The sequence below is a fragment of the Dipodomys ordii genome, unplaced genomic scaffold (assembly GCF_000151885.1).
Source record: "Dipodomys ordii isolate 6190 unplaced genomic scaffold, Dord_2.0 Scaffold98, whole genome shotgun sequence".
Lineage (NCBI taxonomy): Eukaryota > Metazoa > Chordata > Mammalia > Rodentia > Heteromyidae > Dipodomys > Dipodomys ordii.
Window position 1 is genome coordinate 6,697,362 of NW_012267314.1, and position 17,126 is coordinate 6,714,487.

General features: G+C 34.9%; 1 protein-coding gene across 1 annotated transcript in view; it reads right to left on the minus strand.

The window, feature by feature from the left end:
* Positions 1 to 1,664: 1,664 nt before the first annotated feature.
* Positions 1,665 to 17,126, minus strand: part of Stxbp5 (syntaxin binding protein 5 (tomosyn)) — a 136,308-nt gene continuing 120,846 nt past the window's right edge. The window contains exons 24-29 of the mRNA XM_013026941.1: positions 16,246 to 16,485; positions 12,109 to 12,478; positions 11,081 to 11,246; positions 8,642 to 8,753; positions 5,973 to 6,193; positions 1,665 to 4,186 (exon numbers count right to left, since the gene is read on the minus strand). Coding sequence (XP_012882395.1) covers positions 4,145 to 4,186; positions 5,973 to 6,193; positions 8,642 to 8,753; positions 11,081 to 11,246; positions 12,109 to 12,478; positions 16,246 to 16,485 — 1,151 coding nt within the window. The 3' untranslated portion in view covers positions 1,665 to 4,144. The remainder of the gene's footprint in view (positions 4,187 to 5,972; positions 6,194 to 8,641; positions 8,754 to 11,080; positions 11,247 to 12,108; positions 12,479 to 16,245; positions 16,486 to 17,126) is intronic.

Genomic DNA, 17,126 nt, shown 5'->3' on the forward strand with positions numbered 1-17,126 from the left:
ACAACACTGTGGGCATAAATTTCAATCCAAGAGAACAAATGCCCTAAAAGAAAAGAAAAAGGTCATTTAAGATATAGGAGCATTCTTTTTTCAAAGGAAATACAGGTTTAAAAGTCTAGGAATATTGATCAAGTATCAAACTGATGAGGAACAAATTCTATAAATTACAAATGAAAACCTTCATTGACAAAAATACATAAACTCTTTTCATTTTTGGAAATTTATTTTTAAAAAATGTAGAAGAAAATACTTCAAAAACTATTTTAAATATATATCTATATTTTAAAACAATATTTAAGATAGGCATCTAACAGCAAGCTGTAGCTATTGAGAAAGATCTTGAAATTATTATTATGGGCATTTCCCCCCAAAGTAAGATAGATATTTGAAAATGCTCAATAGGTTTTTTTCTCCCAACCATAATAATGGCATCTTCCCTGTCATTTGTGAAGACTTTTGAATGATGCATTTTTAAAAATTAGTTGTATCTCGATATGAGATACCAGTATTTCTTATTATAAGCATAAAACATAACTTCTTGTATGGATAATATACATACTTTTTAAGTACTTTGACTTATAACTTAACAAGTTCACTATTTTTAAAATTAATGATTACATTTATAAAAATTCCATTTTAAAACTAAAAGTATATTTTTAGCAGTATGTATTATAAATATAACATGTTACTGCATGATTGTAAAACAAACCTGAAAGCACTGCAATAATTTAAGACTAAGAACACTGATAGAATAATCTTACATTTTTTTTAACCTTTGAAAACTACATAAAACCCTACACAAGGCTTTAAAACAGATGGTTGTTTAAGGTGCAGCTAGCAGCATATTCATGATTTTGGTGTTATACACTTCGTTTAAACTGAGCAATGTAGATTAATGATAAACAGTTTTCATTTCCTACAAAAGTGCAGAAAAATTCAAGTTTTAAGTTCAGTGCTCTTTATTTTGCAGAAACAAAATCCCCAATGTTAGAATGTAAAATAAATCTTTGCCACAAAAAAATTTACCTTTGGATATAGCTTGTCTGTCACATGAGAAATGCCTTAAGCAAAACATATGTGGGAATATAGAACTCAGGGTAGAACTTTGAAGCCTGCATCTTCCCCATACCCTCCCTTTCCTCTGCACTTTCCCCAGCCCCTCTGTAACCTAGAAGCACAGAACACTTTCCGACTTGTTGCAAACCCTTACATATCTATAGTAGTAATCTCAGATGAACCTTCAATGAAAAGAAAGGATTTATACTTAGAGACAATAATACAGACAAGTAGCAGCAGTTCTTCATATCCTCAAGTAAGGAAGGTACTAATAATTGAGTTGAATCCATGACCAATTGGAACACGTTGCATGATGGAAATGCAAATGAAGAGTTTGTCAGAATGTAGTATTTCAAACAAACGTTCTGAGCAAATATAAATGGATTCTAGTCTACAAAATGACATGCACCGGACATAGAGTCCACCTGGGGAAATCACTTCCTACTTACACACTGCTAGTCAGTTCCACTTCAGTTTTTTCAGTTTTAGAGTAAAAGACAAATGAGAAAAAAAAAGAACGTTGATGATGTGGAAAAAACATACCAAAATATTTCTGTCTTGCATTATCTGGTATGTTCTATTTAGTGTGTTTTATTGTTGTTGTTGTTTTGGTGGTGTTATTTTTCCTGAAGTCCTGTGTTGCTGTGACTATTACTTTTTGAATTTAACAAAAACAAAAGAGAGAGAGAGAGAGAGAGAGAGAGAGAGAGAGAGGAGAGAGAGGTCATCTCTCAAATTATAATAAATCCCTGGGTTACTTACTGTTTCTTATCTACAGACTGAATCAAGTCTAGCTCTGAGGAAGCTTATTTCTTATACCCAAAATACTTTTAAGCTTTCTGATAACCCTATAAGTCTTCAGATTGTTGTGCATAATTTGTGGACTAACAATGAAATAATTTAACACATTAAGATTGTCTTATAAAATCCATCTCAGGTAAAAGTATCCATATCCCTATTTGGAAACAATTTACAAGTTTGACCCATTTATATACAATAGGAAAAAAATGACAGTAAAGATAAATTTTTATACAAATAACAAAAAATAACACAGTGAATTAAATGAAGCTAATATGGCCTTCTACAGGGATAAAGAATTAACTCATTTAATATTTCTCAACTTTAAAAAATCTGTAGCTTGATTTCTATAGTCACAAAACTACACATTTATAAAAGGACCTAATACTTCCTGAAACACACCATGGAATGAGTTTATTGGACAATATATATATATATATATATATACATTAAGCAATTAGTAAACTGCCATTTTCATCAGACAGCTGATTATTAAACAAAAAAAAATGTTATTCATTGGTATTTCTACAAATTCAAAAACCTCTGAAAATGTTTGCATCTTTAAAATATTTCTTTTGGCTTAATCAATTATCTCCACCACAAATATTTACTCCCTACCCAATGATACCTAAACTTAGATGTAAACTTTTATATCAGTAGTGCACATTATAAAATGTAAACAAACACTTTATTAATGAAAAGAATAAAGAGAAAAAGATGCATAACAGATTATGTGAAAAAGTTAAAATGTCTTACACATACCTTTAACAATTATGTGAAATAGAAAAGCAATCATGTTAGCTATCAATTGTGCTGATTATCTTGTAATGATTTTAAGCAATTTTTCATAGGACACTATTTAATGTCAATAACATTAATCTTAATGCTTTACTTTGCTCTTTGTGGTTTTAACAACAATAAATATTATCTCTGATTAGCCTACACAAAGAGATTGCTTACTTCCAGATCCACCAGTGGTTTCTTTTCTGTTGGCAATGCTATTCTAGTAGTCAATCATACACTGTCCACTGCTATATCAAGTAGCATTATAATCCATTACCGGAATAATTTAGTTACCAAAGTGTACATATTTTCCTTTCCCTAAGTTTATTAAAAATCTTGAAAGGGCATGTAGTGACTTATAGTATATTTCTACAGAAAATAATTTGTAGATCATCAGATTAGACTCTTACAGAATGACTGACAACAGACACTTGTAGTTTCCCACACCACCACATGTGCACGGAGATATAATTTGCTCATCACCTGAGTGAATCAGAACTATCAGCAAATACACGGTATTTTAAAAAGGGAGCTCAGCATTTTACTGAAATAATGAAACAGTGTTCTTTTAGCAATTTTAATTAAATAATGCAAAGATACATTTGGTTAAACATTTTATAAAAATCCAAGCAAAATTAAAAACTTAGCCAGTTTCAACTCTTCTACAAATTTAACCAATAACTGTTTTGGTCAAATTCACCTTTAGCTGAATGAATAAGGGACAAAGGACGTTGAAGTAGTCTCCTCACCACAATGGAGGTTTTCCCACTTCCCACTCTGCATGGCTACTACACGGAAACTTCCAGAATGATGAGCAGTTCCGTCTGTCATGCTCCACACTTTTCTTTCCAATGAAAAGTGACATATCACTTTGTTTTGTTTTTGACAAAATATAAACTGAACACAAGTATATAATAACAAGAATCCAAGAGTAGCCCATACACAAATCAACTATGTGTATGTTTTGATTATTTAAAGCCCACCATTCAGCTTAATCTAAAGATATGGTAACAAAGTTTGTTTCTTTTTCACGAATGATACTGATGCCCAGTCAGTTTAAGGAAAGGAGAGTCCAAGACAGCTGTATAATTCAATCCAGTGACACAAGTCTAACCATTTCAGCTCAAGACTTCTGACTTATTGCCTCTCCCCTGAAACAGGTCAAACACTGATGGCAGATACAACGGCACAAAATCTTTTGGCATATGAAAGTTTAATACAGGAATGATCCAAGAAATAGTCCCTGCACGTCTCCTCAACATCCCTCTTTGTGTCTTCATCTGTCAACTCATAGCTGGCACACACAATGTGCTCCAGTTTGAGTGTGTGTGAACACTCCCCAGGCACAGCCACATGACTGAGGTAAAACAGTGCATGATTGTGCTAGGAAAGAACAGTTTTCAGTGATGAACACCCCATTAATGTTAACTTTCCTATGTAAATCAATGAAATAAAAAGGAAAACCATCTTTCCTTCTGGATGAGTTGGACTTAATGGATTTTGGTGGTTAGAACTGGTACCACTTCTTATCTTTGTATTTCAACATCATCTAAAGAAGAAAAAAAGAAAAATATTTTGAAAATGCTAGAACAACAGTATTTATAACTACGTTCTATATTTTTCTAAAACATTCTATCTCTCTGAAACATTCTATAGAATTATTAGGTTGGTTACTTCAAATCAATTTAGTGAAAGCAGTAAGTAAACATAGCTTTATGAGGAAAAATAACAATAAGCACAATTATGTCACTATATTAGTCAACAAAACATATGTCAACAGGTCAGATTCTTTTTTTTAGATGTGACATAATGTATGACAGGATTTTCTTTGTGAAAGGTGATATAGCTTGGTGACTAATACAGTGATCTACAAATAAGGCAATTTTCAAGTCTCTAAAATGAAGTCAAATGAGGGATTTGACATTTAAAGACTGATTCTATTACCCACCACTATGACTGACTGCCTCAATGTCCTGTTTTCCTTAGACTCTGGAATATTTGATAGAAGGTAAAAGCCCTTTGTTACTTAGAGTATGGAGATATTGTGAAATTAACTCTAGTGCTATATGCCTTAGGTACCACACATGGTTAGGACCACGAAATTCCTGCCCTAGCTTACAGCTGAGATGCTTATGGACACAGTATAAGTATTCAAGAAGGATCTCTGAATTTCTCTGGAATCCTAAATATCTCCCAGATCAAGCTCTTTCTCCCGTGCATTGCAATTTTCATCATTCTTGAGTAAACAGATGACTTCCGTTTGAACAGTTTAAAAGAGACTATTACTGTAATTAGGTTCTCAAGTGTAAAAATAATTCATATGGTTGATTCAGACAACAAATTCAAAATGGCCTCAATGACCAGACTAGGAACTGATATAGGAGACTGGTGCAAAGTATAAAGGACTAGAGATTTGTGCCAAAATTAAAAATGTGCATTTTACACAAAGGCTTTCAAAAGTTCAATTTTTAGTTGTTGGTATAATCTGTGGAGTGGAAGGGAAAAAACGAATCATTTAAATAGGGATACAGGTGGACCCAATTGCAACAATGAGATGTACAAGTCGTTATGTCGAAAAACAAACTTTACAACTTTGGCAGGGGTGGGGAGGGGATATGGGTGTGGGGCGGAATATGGGAAGGGATAGAAAGGGGAAACAAAGGAGGAAGCAACAATGCTTGATAAGAAATGTACTCATTATCTTGCCCATGTAATTGTAACTCCTCTGTATGGTATTTTCATAATAATAATAATAAAAAGTTCTATTTTTAAAGAGCATGATGTTTGTTAGGGAGCCCTACTTCATGGCCTCTGTTTCTGAGCTCATGATTTCCGAGGTCTATCGAGACAAACACATTGCAAAAGGCCCTCTCTAACCCTCCAGATAAATTAGTCCACAACATGGAACATGGACTTAGTGTTCTTTATTTCAATTAAAATTTTTGCCAATGTAATCTATTTTGATCTTTCAGGGAAAAATCAAAGAGACAGATTATTTTCTTCTCTAGGGTAAAATTTTGAGGAAGATTCTGAGGAATTCAGGAAAATTAGTATTTTTATTGCAGTCTGTAAGAAACAGTTACAAAGCTGCTAGTATAGTTTATCAAGATTCTGAAGGGGAGCAGATTTCTTCAAAATGTATAAACTTAGTACTAAGATCAAAGGACTATTGAGATGTCCTTGTAATGGTTCCCTCTGGTGGCAAATGTAAGGAAATCTGTAATTGTACAAAGGACATAAGAAAGTTCATGTGTGTAGAAATACAACAGCTGTAGAAATATATCCCCTGAAGGTTTGCTTTCCCAAGTGTCTTAAGAATATCCTGACAGACATACCTCATGAGCATGTTTAGAAAATGAATCTGCACTTGATAACATAGCCGCAGTTCTTTCTTCCAAGTCACTAAGTTTCTGCCCTCTTTCATCCAGTGCCAACCTGGCTCTTGCTAATTCTCCAACAACTCCAGATGCTGCTCCTTTCACACCTTCTATGCCACCAGGACCAGGGATGTGCTGTGCTAGACTCCTTGAAGCCTTCCCAGAGGATGACTCTCCAACTGAAAAGATTAGAACAAAAGAGCAAGGCAAAAAGTCATGGAGCATGGTTCAATTGGTAGAGTGCTTAACAAGTATGAGTGAGGACCCTGAGTTCAAACCCTAGTTTTGTCAAAAAAAAAAAAAAAGGAAAAAGTGAGAATTTTACTAATATAAAATCTTTCTAGCCAGACACTGGTGGCACACACCTGTAATCCTAGCTACTGAGAAGGCTGAGATTTGAGGAACACAGTTTGAAGCCAGCCCAGGCAGGAAAGTCCATGAGACTCTTATTTCCAATTAATCACAGAAAAAGCTGGAAGTGGCACTGTGGTTCAAGTAGTAGAGCGCTAGCCTTGAGCAAAAAAAAAAGAGCCCAGGGAAAGCATCCAGAGTACAAGCCCCAGGACTGGCAAAAAGGAAAAAAATCCTTCTATATGACAGTATAATTTTGGACTGAGTGGCAATGTAATTGAAAATATATATTTAACTTTATAATTAATGAACTTCAATTATAATAGTTTTAATAATTTCTAGGTACTTTTCCAACCATACAAATATACAATGTCCATTAACAAATATTTTCCTCTATACTACTTCAAACAGCAAGACTTCTCTTTGAACTAGTATGTGAACTGCAAAATGAGCAGGTAATTACTTGTTCATATGAATAACAGCATGTGAATAAAAATTTACATAACTAAAAGATTATTCACTTAGAAGGTTTAAATTTAAATATACAGATTTGGTTTTAATCTATTTTCTCTTTGCTTTGAGAAAATAATCTCATCAGTATCCAAGGCTGGCCTCAAACTCATGATCCTTCTGCCTCAGCCTTCTGAGTCCTGGGATTATAGGCATATACCACCTATATATCCAGCCTACTCCCAACTTCTTGTTTTGTAAAATTACTATCCACAGAGTTAAAAGTATTCCATATTAGTCTTTAAAATCTGTAGATATGGGGTATCTCTGTTTCCATTTGTCTTTCACTTACCAATAAGTCAGATTTTCCCTTCAAAAGACCATAGGATTGTTTCCTTTTACTTCACAATTCAGTTCCTGAATATCTAACACCTGGTTCACTCCAAGTCTTACATTCATTAAAGGTTTATTTATTCCGATCCATTTGCTTTTAAGCTTACATTTCTTTCTTTTACAAAACAATATAACCAAAAGGCCATATGATCGTCTTTCAAGGTAAACAACTCTCAAAGCTGTGCAACCATTGCCACCATCTACTTCCAGGGCACTCCAAAAGAAGCCCATACCTGTTAGCAGTCATTTTCTAGTCCTCCTCTTCTGAGTGCTTCTCTACCACTAATTAATTCCTTCTCTATAAATTTGCCTATTCTGATCATTTCAAGCAAATCAATTTATACAGCATGTTGCCTTTTGTGGCTGGATTTTCACTGAGAACAATGTCACAGCTCATCAGGTGATAGATACTTGGTTAATTACTTTTTGGCTGTTATGATAAGGTTATCAGTGAACATTTGTAGATTTTGTGTGAACAGTGGATTTTTGTTCCCAAGAGTGAAACTTCTTGCTGAGTTATGTGGTAACTCTATTTAACTTCAAGGAACTGTCAGATGGTTTTAAAAAGAAGATGTACCATTTTTCATTGCTATGTATGAGCCTTCTAACCTCTCTGCATCCTTGCCAGTATTTTTGGTTATTTATGATGGATTAAATACTGCAGATGTTTTACAAGTTAAAGGCATTGCTATAGTTTGATTCTCAGTATCCTTTTCAGAGTTATGTGCTGTAAGTCTGGTACTAGCTGATGGCACAGTTGGAAGCTGTTGGATCTTTTAGGATGTGGGGCTATGAGAGGGAAAGTTGGGTTCCTAAGGGTGTGCTCTTGAAGGGGAAATGGGACCTCTCCCTCTCCCAAACCCTATTCCTCTCTGCTTCCTGGCTACCATGAGGGGCAGCTGTGTTCCATCATGTGCTCCTAACTGTAATGGTCTGCTGTGCCACAGACCCAGAAACCAGGGTCACAGACTGACCACAATCTGAAGCCAAGAGCCAAAACAAATCTTCCCTCCTTTTAAGTTGGTTTTCTCAGGTATTTTGCCAAAGTGACATACATCTAATACAGTCATCAGTTAAAGGTAAGTCATCAGTTAAAGGTAATCATAGGAATAAAAATGAGATAACATATGGCTTAAACAATCCATTTAAAGTTGTAAATATTCCTTTTTAAGCTCCTTGAAATAATTTTACTTTGGATTCCTTGAGAAAAATATTTTCCTGATTTGTAATACAATGAAAAAATAATTTTATGTATTTTATTAATATATGTATGTATATTTCTACATATCTATAAATATATCTTTAAAATGTGTGATGTTAGTTGCTGTAACCAAGAAGAAAAAGTGAACAAAATTTACACATGTAAGAAGTTTATAGCACTGGAATGTTTCTTTCTTAAAGATGTATCATCTGAATTACATAAATGAACTCACATAGTTCTTCTCTATCAAGAGACTGAGCACCACCTCCAAACAAGCCTTTAAAGAATCCCCTGTTCGGTGCCTCAGGTGTTTCCACAGGAGTGAAGAGTTCACCCAACATCTCCTTTAAAGTCAAAAGAAATTATAGTCATTAAAGCTTCAGGGAAACTACTCTGTAAGTAATAAGATAATCACTCTAAAATCTTTCATGTGAACTTGTAACATTATATGTTGAAATTTAGGGCTAACTTGATGCTTTCTTCTTTCACTGGATGAATTTCTTTGCATCGAAGGCAAAGGCAGACTTCTACTTAGACCGTAAGGACAATGTTCTTGTTGCTGGTATTTTTGAGACAGTGTTCACTATGAGCTCAGGCTAGCCTGGAACTTGATTCTCCTGTCTCTGCTTCCTTGAGTACTAGGTTTACAAGTGGGTAGCAGTAGGCCTATGAGGATTTAAATGTTTCCACCAAATATTCACATAACTTATCAAGAATTGATAACTACATTATTAGTTCTGCCTTCTTATATCAGGAAGAAGAAACTTTTATATTAGTAGGTCAAGTAGTTTAATGTAGTTATGATAATGTACAGTTTTAGAGCTATATGGAGTCAGAAAACCACTAATTTAGACAAACTAACGTCCTTTTCCATAAACATTACCAGGAACACAATTATGCAAACATACATCTGGATTTTCAGAAATCTGGCAGGAAGCTGGAAAGAGTTCCTTCCATACTGCCAGATTTTTGAGTCAGTCATGCTAAATCACAGAGTGACATGACATGCAAAAAGTGACAGTGAAATACAAAGCTTTATTTACTTCACTTAAAACTATTGTTCATATTTCATCACTTATTAGGTGTTTAATGAACTCCTTTCCCTCCCCTTCTCTTTTCTCCTTTTCTTTTCCGTTCCCCTTCTTCCTTTTCTCCTTGTTTGGTAAGCTTCTTCTCTTTCCTTCCTCTCTCCTCTTTTTTAATTGAGCCATGCTCCTGTTCTTTTGCTTTCAGGGTTTTTTTTTTTGCTTTTGTTTTGTTGAATTAGTCTTACGTTTTTGCCTAGATGAGACTTGGGGTTAAATCCTCCAACATTCACCTGCCAATTAGGTTGGACCTCATGAGTGAATCCCATACCCAGCTTGTTTTTGAGACAGTGTCTCACTGACCTTCTATCCATGCTGGCCTCAAACTACCCTTCTCCTCCTATCTGCTGTCTAGAATAGCTGGGACTATAAGCATGCATCATCACATCTGGCTCTTCAAAAATGATTAGGAAATGCAGATGGTTCCAATTTTGTTGAAGTTATTGATTTATCCTTTCACAAATGGTACTTTTGGCATCACAGCTAAGAAACTGTTATCTAACTCAAAATAACAAGAGATTTTCTGATTCCTTCCAGAAGTTTTATAGTTTTTTTAAATTTATGATCCACTATGAGAAAATCTTTGTAGGTAGTATGAGATATGGATGAAAGCTCACTTTTTTTTTTTTTGGTCGGTCATGGGGCTTGAACTAGGCTTGGGCGCTGTCACTGCGCTCTTCAGCTCAAGGCGAGTGCTCTACAGCTTGAGCCATAGCACCACTCCAGTTTTCGAGTGGTTTATTGGAGATAAGAGTCTCACCAACTTTCCTGCCCAGGCTGGCTTTGAATTCGAGATTCTCAGATCTCAGCCTCCTAAGCCTCTGGCTTACAGGTGTGATCCTGTAATTACAGGTGTGATCACTGGCACCTGCTCTCACTTTTTTATTTTTTTTGGCACTTCAGTATCTATTAATTTTAGAAACATTTGGTGAAAAGGCAGTATTTCTCTGTTGCACTGCCTTTTCAAAAATATGTTGTCTACAGATACATATATATGTAATATATTCCTGAATACTCTATTCTGACCCATTGATTTAACTGTCCATTTGATGTCAATACCATGTTCCTTTGATTACTGTAGCTTTACTATGATTCTTAAAATAAGGCTCTTGAATTTTGTCTCTTCATTGTTTTGCCTATTTTACTTTTCTTCTATTTATATATTAAATTTAGAGTAAATTGTTAGAAAAAAAATTTTTTTCCAGTACCGGCCTTGAACTCCAGGCCTTTGAGTCTCCAGTCTACCCTGCTCTTGTTATTTTGAGATAAGGTCTCACTCTTTGCTAGGCTGCTCTGAGTGCAATTCTGCTACTTATGCTTCCTGACACAGATGAGATGACAGGCATGCTTTTTCCATGCCTAGCCATTTTTGTTGAGATAGGGTGTTAAGAACATTTTTCCTGTGCTAGACTCGAACCAGAGTTCCCAGATTGCTGCTTCCTGAGTAGCTAGGATTATAAGTATTAGGCATCAGGGCCTGACTAAAAGTTAATTTTTAGCAACAACAATAACAAAAAACCCACTGGAATGCTGATTAAGTGAACATATTTCACTGTTACCTTTAAAGAAAGAACAACTTCATTTACCTGAAGATTTTCACATGTCTCCTGACTATACGTAAGTCTCTGGATTTCCGTGGGTGAAACAAGATATAATGCTTGTCCATTGTTGGTGAAGCAGAATGTTCTGGCTATCCGCATATTGGTAAGGGGTAAGTAATACACATCCAACAGAGGCCTTAAACTTGGCAAACTTGAGAAAAATGTTAAGAAGTTAATAAGAAACATGGCAAGTTTTAGTTTTATGAAAATTATTACAGAAGTTAAAAATGCATGGCCAGGATTTTGTGATTTAGATGATTGATATCCCTGAAAGAGAAAGAAAATGATTTATATCCCTCATGCAAGCATTCACTATTAGGTGGAGGACACTGAATTCTCAGTGTATAAAACTATGATAAAAGAATATTTTTTGGGGGTAAATTTATTTATTTATTTATTTTTGCCAGTCCTGGGGCTTGAACTCAGGGCTTGGGTGTTACTACTACCCTACCACAGTGAGCCACAGTGCCACTTCTGGCCTTTTCTGTTTATGTGGTACTAAGGAATCAAACCCAGGGCTTCATGTATGCAAGGCAAGAAAAGAACCCTACCACTGAGCCACATTCCCAGCCCCGAAAAAAAGAACATTTTTAAGACCGGATTTCATTCTTTGTTATCTGAGAAGGAAGTGCTGTGTGATCCAAAGAGGAAGGGCTGAGTGATCTGAGGAAGTGCTGTGTGGTATCTAAGGAGGAAGTGATCTGAAGAGGAAGTGTATGTGATTATACTCTTTGTGATCTGAGGAAGCAGTGATCAGTGATTTAAGGAGGAAGTACTGTTGTGATGTGATGAGGAATTGCTGTGTGATCTTAGGAAGTGCTGTGTGTGTGTGTGTGTGTGTGTGTGTGTGTGTGTGATCTGAGAAAGTAGTGCTCTGTGATCTGAGGAAGCCTGTGTGATCTAAGGACAAAATGCTGTGTGTGTGTGATCTGAGGCAATGTTGTTGGTGAGGAGGAAGTGGTGTGTGTTCTGTGGAAGAAGTGCTGCATTGTTTAAGAACATCTCATTCTTACCTGAAAGTCATAATATGACCATTTGCACAGAAACACGCAAGGCAGATGCTGTTGCTCAAAGATACAATATCTCCTCGGAGTACGAACGAGGTCTCAGTAATGTTCTGCTTATAAGCACAGTTTTGTGTTGGCAGTGAGATCACTTTTGCCTGCTTTTCAGAACATATCACTGCATACTGGTTTTCACTAATTTCCTGAGAAGATGAGGGGGATACTGAGACAGGCCGCCGCTTTTTTAATTTCTCCTTCTCATCTTTTTCTTCAGGAACATTGTGTTCTTTCCAGGGTTCATAGGCAGGTGGTATTAAGCAGCCTGTGGCATCCAGAAAGGCCATCCTCAAAATTGCACCTTTTAGTCTCAATATAGTACCTAAAATATAGAAATTTAGTACATACCTGAAATATTTTAATCCACAGAGTAAATATGTTTATCACTAATCTAGACTCTACAGTTGAAAACATTTATTTTTATAAGTCATGGGTTTATTTTTTCTTTTTAATTATCTTCAAACAGTTGTGAAGAGGGGTTTCAATGTAATGTCTGTGTACAATGTTTCTTGATCAGTCACCCTACCACAACCCCCACTCCATTTTAAACTGAATTTATACACTAGTCATAGGCAAGATTAAAAATTCAAGCCAAATATTTATCAGTGTGCTAAGATAATATTACATGCCTCTAATAGATAAATACCACTGACTGACAATTGGTAATTTAATTTTGAGTAAGCCCTGGCATCTGGAACTATAACACCTTTCATGGCCAATGAGTGTACTGTTATGAGTCTGAGTAGACAGCAGATGGCATCTAGCACTGTCCAATATGACAGCAACTAGGCTGATGTGTCTAAACTACTGGAAATGTTCTTGTCCTTTGTATAACTGTGGTGTGCTCTGACAGTAAAACACATTCTATATTTGAATGCTTTAACAACAAAAAAAAACAACTTAAAGTCCTTCACTGATTTAAAAATAAAAATTGTATTTTGAAATGACAGGATTTTAGCTACAACAGGATAAAAAAAATTAAAATTTATTTTGAGGGCTAAGATATAGCTTGTTGGTAGTTTTGCCTAAAATGACTCATCTATTTTTTTTGGTGGCTACTAGAAAAATTTATGTGGATTACCTTACATTTCTAATACACAGTACTGACTGAGGGGAACAATAAGAAAAACAATCCTAGGTATTCCTTAACTATGCCTCTAAAATCATAATTGCTTTATAAAATATTCACCAATAAATAGTAGATACAATCAAAGCATTACTTTGTCTGCAGTCCTAGTTTAGGGGTTACATTTATTGTCTGCTTTCATTAGTTGTGCCTTTTAATGCTTAAAAATGCACATTTATTTCTAAATAAGCTATGTTTACAAAAGGATATAGCTGCATTCTAGTTCTTACTTAAAATGGTTCTTGATGTTTTATTATTTATATGTATATATTTGGTGTAGCATACAATATTTCCATATATTATTTCCTTTTACTTCTAAGAGAAAATGTTCCTGATGTGCTCTCCTAACTTCATTTTATTTGTCTGTGTTGGGGCTGTGTTCTGGGGCTTGAACTCAGGGCCTGGTGCAGTCCCTGGGCTATTTTTTTTTGCTCAAGCGCTCTACCACTTGAGCTCCACTTCTGACTTATGATTGTTTAATTAGAGATAAGAGTCTCAAGGACTTTCTTCCTGGCTGGCTTTGAACTGCAATTCTCAGATCTCAGCCTCCTCAGTAGCTAGTATTCCAGGCATGAGCCACCAGTGTCTGGCCATCATAATTATTTTTTTAAAAGAAAAATTCCTTCTTCTTTTGTTTTCTCTAAAGTAAGGTTGCTAGATAAAAGTAAGAATATATCAATTTAAATTTCAGATAAATATATTTTTAGTCAAAGTATGTTTGGAATATATTGTTTTTGAATACTGCATAGAAAATATATTGGAAACTATATGTAATTTGAAATGAAAATTTGACTGGACATCCATATATTTGTTGACTAAATGCCAATAATGATAGACTCCAGGTTTGGCCAAGTAGATAAATTTACTATTTTAAAGCAGTGTGGTTGAAAAATGAGATACATAAGCAATTTTAATCTTATAGTTTTAAGTAGTATTAATCTTAAAAAGTATTTTAAAGTCAGCTGTCTTTCATTTGGTTTAGTTAAGTCCTGGCTTTAAATCCTGATAGGCAAGCTAAATTATCCATGTTAATTTTGTATTACATACATGGAATTACATACATTCTAAAAATGGCCTCAAATGACACTTTAATGTACATTGTCCTTCAGAAGACAAGACTTTTTCCCAAAAGGACACTCCAATGCATGGCTGCTCTGCAGCTGGCACGACTTTTAGGAATGTTTCCCCGTGGTAACTAAAGGGCCGTATCTTAAAAAAAAAGTGACAAAGTAGGTTATTTCTGTTATATTTTTGCCAGGTACTGGGTTTGAACTCAGCGTCTTAAGCTTGGTAGAAGCAAGTGCTCTAAGACCTGATCTGTATTTGAAGTCGTTCTGTATTTTGAGTTTCTTTTTCAGATAGAGTCTTATGCTATCTTTACCCAGACTGGACTTGAACTTCAATTCTTCTATCTACATTTCTTGAGTAGCTGGGATTATACAAACACACCACCATGCCTGACAGTTTCATGTTCTTAAGCACAGAAAGCTATCTACTTGAGATATCCATCTTTTTTCACAGTTCCACTATAAAAATGTGACATGAGTGTTACTGACATATTTTTCAATAGGCATCTCATGAAAAACCACCCTCAAAGCTTTCATTGTTGAGAAGGAATCTATAAAGTTCCATTTAGCTATGACAAATATAGATTATTTTTGTATCAAATAACTTTATAGTTAATTTTATTGCAAGTTGGAAAACAGTTTACTTTGTATATAAAGAGTAAATGATTTAACCCTTCTTTCATGTATTGGAAACATTTTTGTTTACATAAAACTAACAGATGCCAATTGTACAAAATTTAGAAACAAATTAATGAAGAGGAAAACAAAAATTACTAAGTACTACAAACTAGTAACAATTTGTATTAACACTTTGATTTTTACCTTTCCAAGATTTTCCTTTTTTTTTCTGTTCCTACACATGTACTGGTTTCTTACAAACAAGGAATAAGATTTTTAAGAATGTCATCATTATGTAACCTCATTTTTCAATATAACAGCTAAATGTACAGCATGCACTCACCAATTAATTGAATAAATTGAAGTGCTTTTAAAATGCTAAAATGCAAGAATTGTAAAAGTCCATTATAGAAATGTACCTAAAGTCCATCCATTACAGTCATGGTTACTTTTATTTGGATGAGCACAAGCAAGCAGTAATGAAAACCAGATATCTCAGTTATTTCTATACCTAATAAACTCAATGCATCTTTGATACAATCCTGTCTTATTTTTAATAAGGCTGACAGAAGTCACTTTTTCCCAAAAGAATTTCAGATCTCACTTGGTAATTTTTAATAAAAATGACATCTAATACAGAATTTTAGAAATAAACATTTCAGTTTTTCCCTCAATATCCAGCATATTACTGCTTAGAAAATGGAATATTTGAGGTATTAGGATCTATTACTATACTATTTCCCCCTACTTTCTTATGTTCTAATTAGATCCTAGAGTTTAAAAAGTGAAAAACTTGAATGGCTGTGTAAATGATATTCTGAAATCATATTCCAAGTATTCCTTTATTTAAAGCGTAAGATTAGCTGGCACTGGTGGCTAACATCTATAACCCTAGATATTCAGGAGGCTGAGACATGAGGGCTGCAGTTCGAAGCTGGACTGGGCAGGAAAGTATGTGAGACTCTTATCTCCAATGAACCACCAAAAATGCCAGAATTGAAGGTTTGGATCAGGCTTCAGTGGTAGAGTGTTAGCCTTAAATAAAAAGCTAAGAAAAACTAAGGGACAGTGTTCAGACCCTGGGTTGAAGCCCCAGGACCCACACTCACACACACCCACACACAAACACACACACACATACACACACACGTACATAAGATTTTTACTGCTTTACTTTTATTTTAGAATTCTTGGATCAATAATGAAAAACAAAGGCTTTTAGTTAGCTTATAGCAAGTCACAAATATAGCACTGTAGCTGTGCACCAACCATACATACCACTTGGAGACACAATCACCGGCTGTAGGAGTCTTTGTTCTCCCCCTGGGGGAAGGTTCAGGGCAATGACTAGCACTGTTCCTAGTGTTGTTCCAACCCACAGACATGGGCATGGAGATGAGTCTGCCTTTCGAGTGTAAGTTTCACAGAAATGAAGAGCAGAGATGGCTTCTCGGGATTCTTTATCAATGCTGGTTACACTCGAACTCCGTGATCTGCTGAAGGAATTATCCTTTACATCTGAAATGATTTAAAATGTTGTGAGACTGCTCAAGTTAAAGAAAAAAAATCACACTTTCTGGTATAAACTTTGTCAAGTAGTTAAGTCTGTAAAAGAAAAAAAGAAAAGTTATGACATACTTACATTTTAATTTCCTCTCAATAGAAATGAAAAACAACTTTTATGTTCTTAGAATTTCCACTTTGCTTACATGTAAAATAGAAATAAGTAAATCCACAGTTCTTATGTGTGACCTTTGGCATTTTGGCTACTTCTTGCTTCTCTAATTTCAACCATATCACCTTGTCTTCTCATTTAGTAAAACCATTAGGTAAAGCTAGAAAAGTGAAGGTCGTATCAATTGTCTACATGGCTGTTATAAAATTTGTGTAAGTACTGCAACAATGGATTTTTTCCAATCATCCCACGTGAATATTCATCCAAGCAATAAAAGCTTGGTTTCCAGTTTACTTCAATGTCAAACTAATCAACAGTCATCTAAGGAATTTTTCATCAAAATGTATAGCTGGTATCTCAATCCACAATGCATATTTCCTTTACTCAGCTTTGACTGTAGTATTGTGGATATTTAAAAATTATAGTAATCAATCTCTCTTCAGCTACTTCTCTGGGGCCAATCCCAAGCCTATCTCAAGTCCTG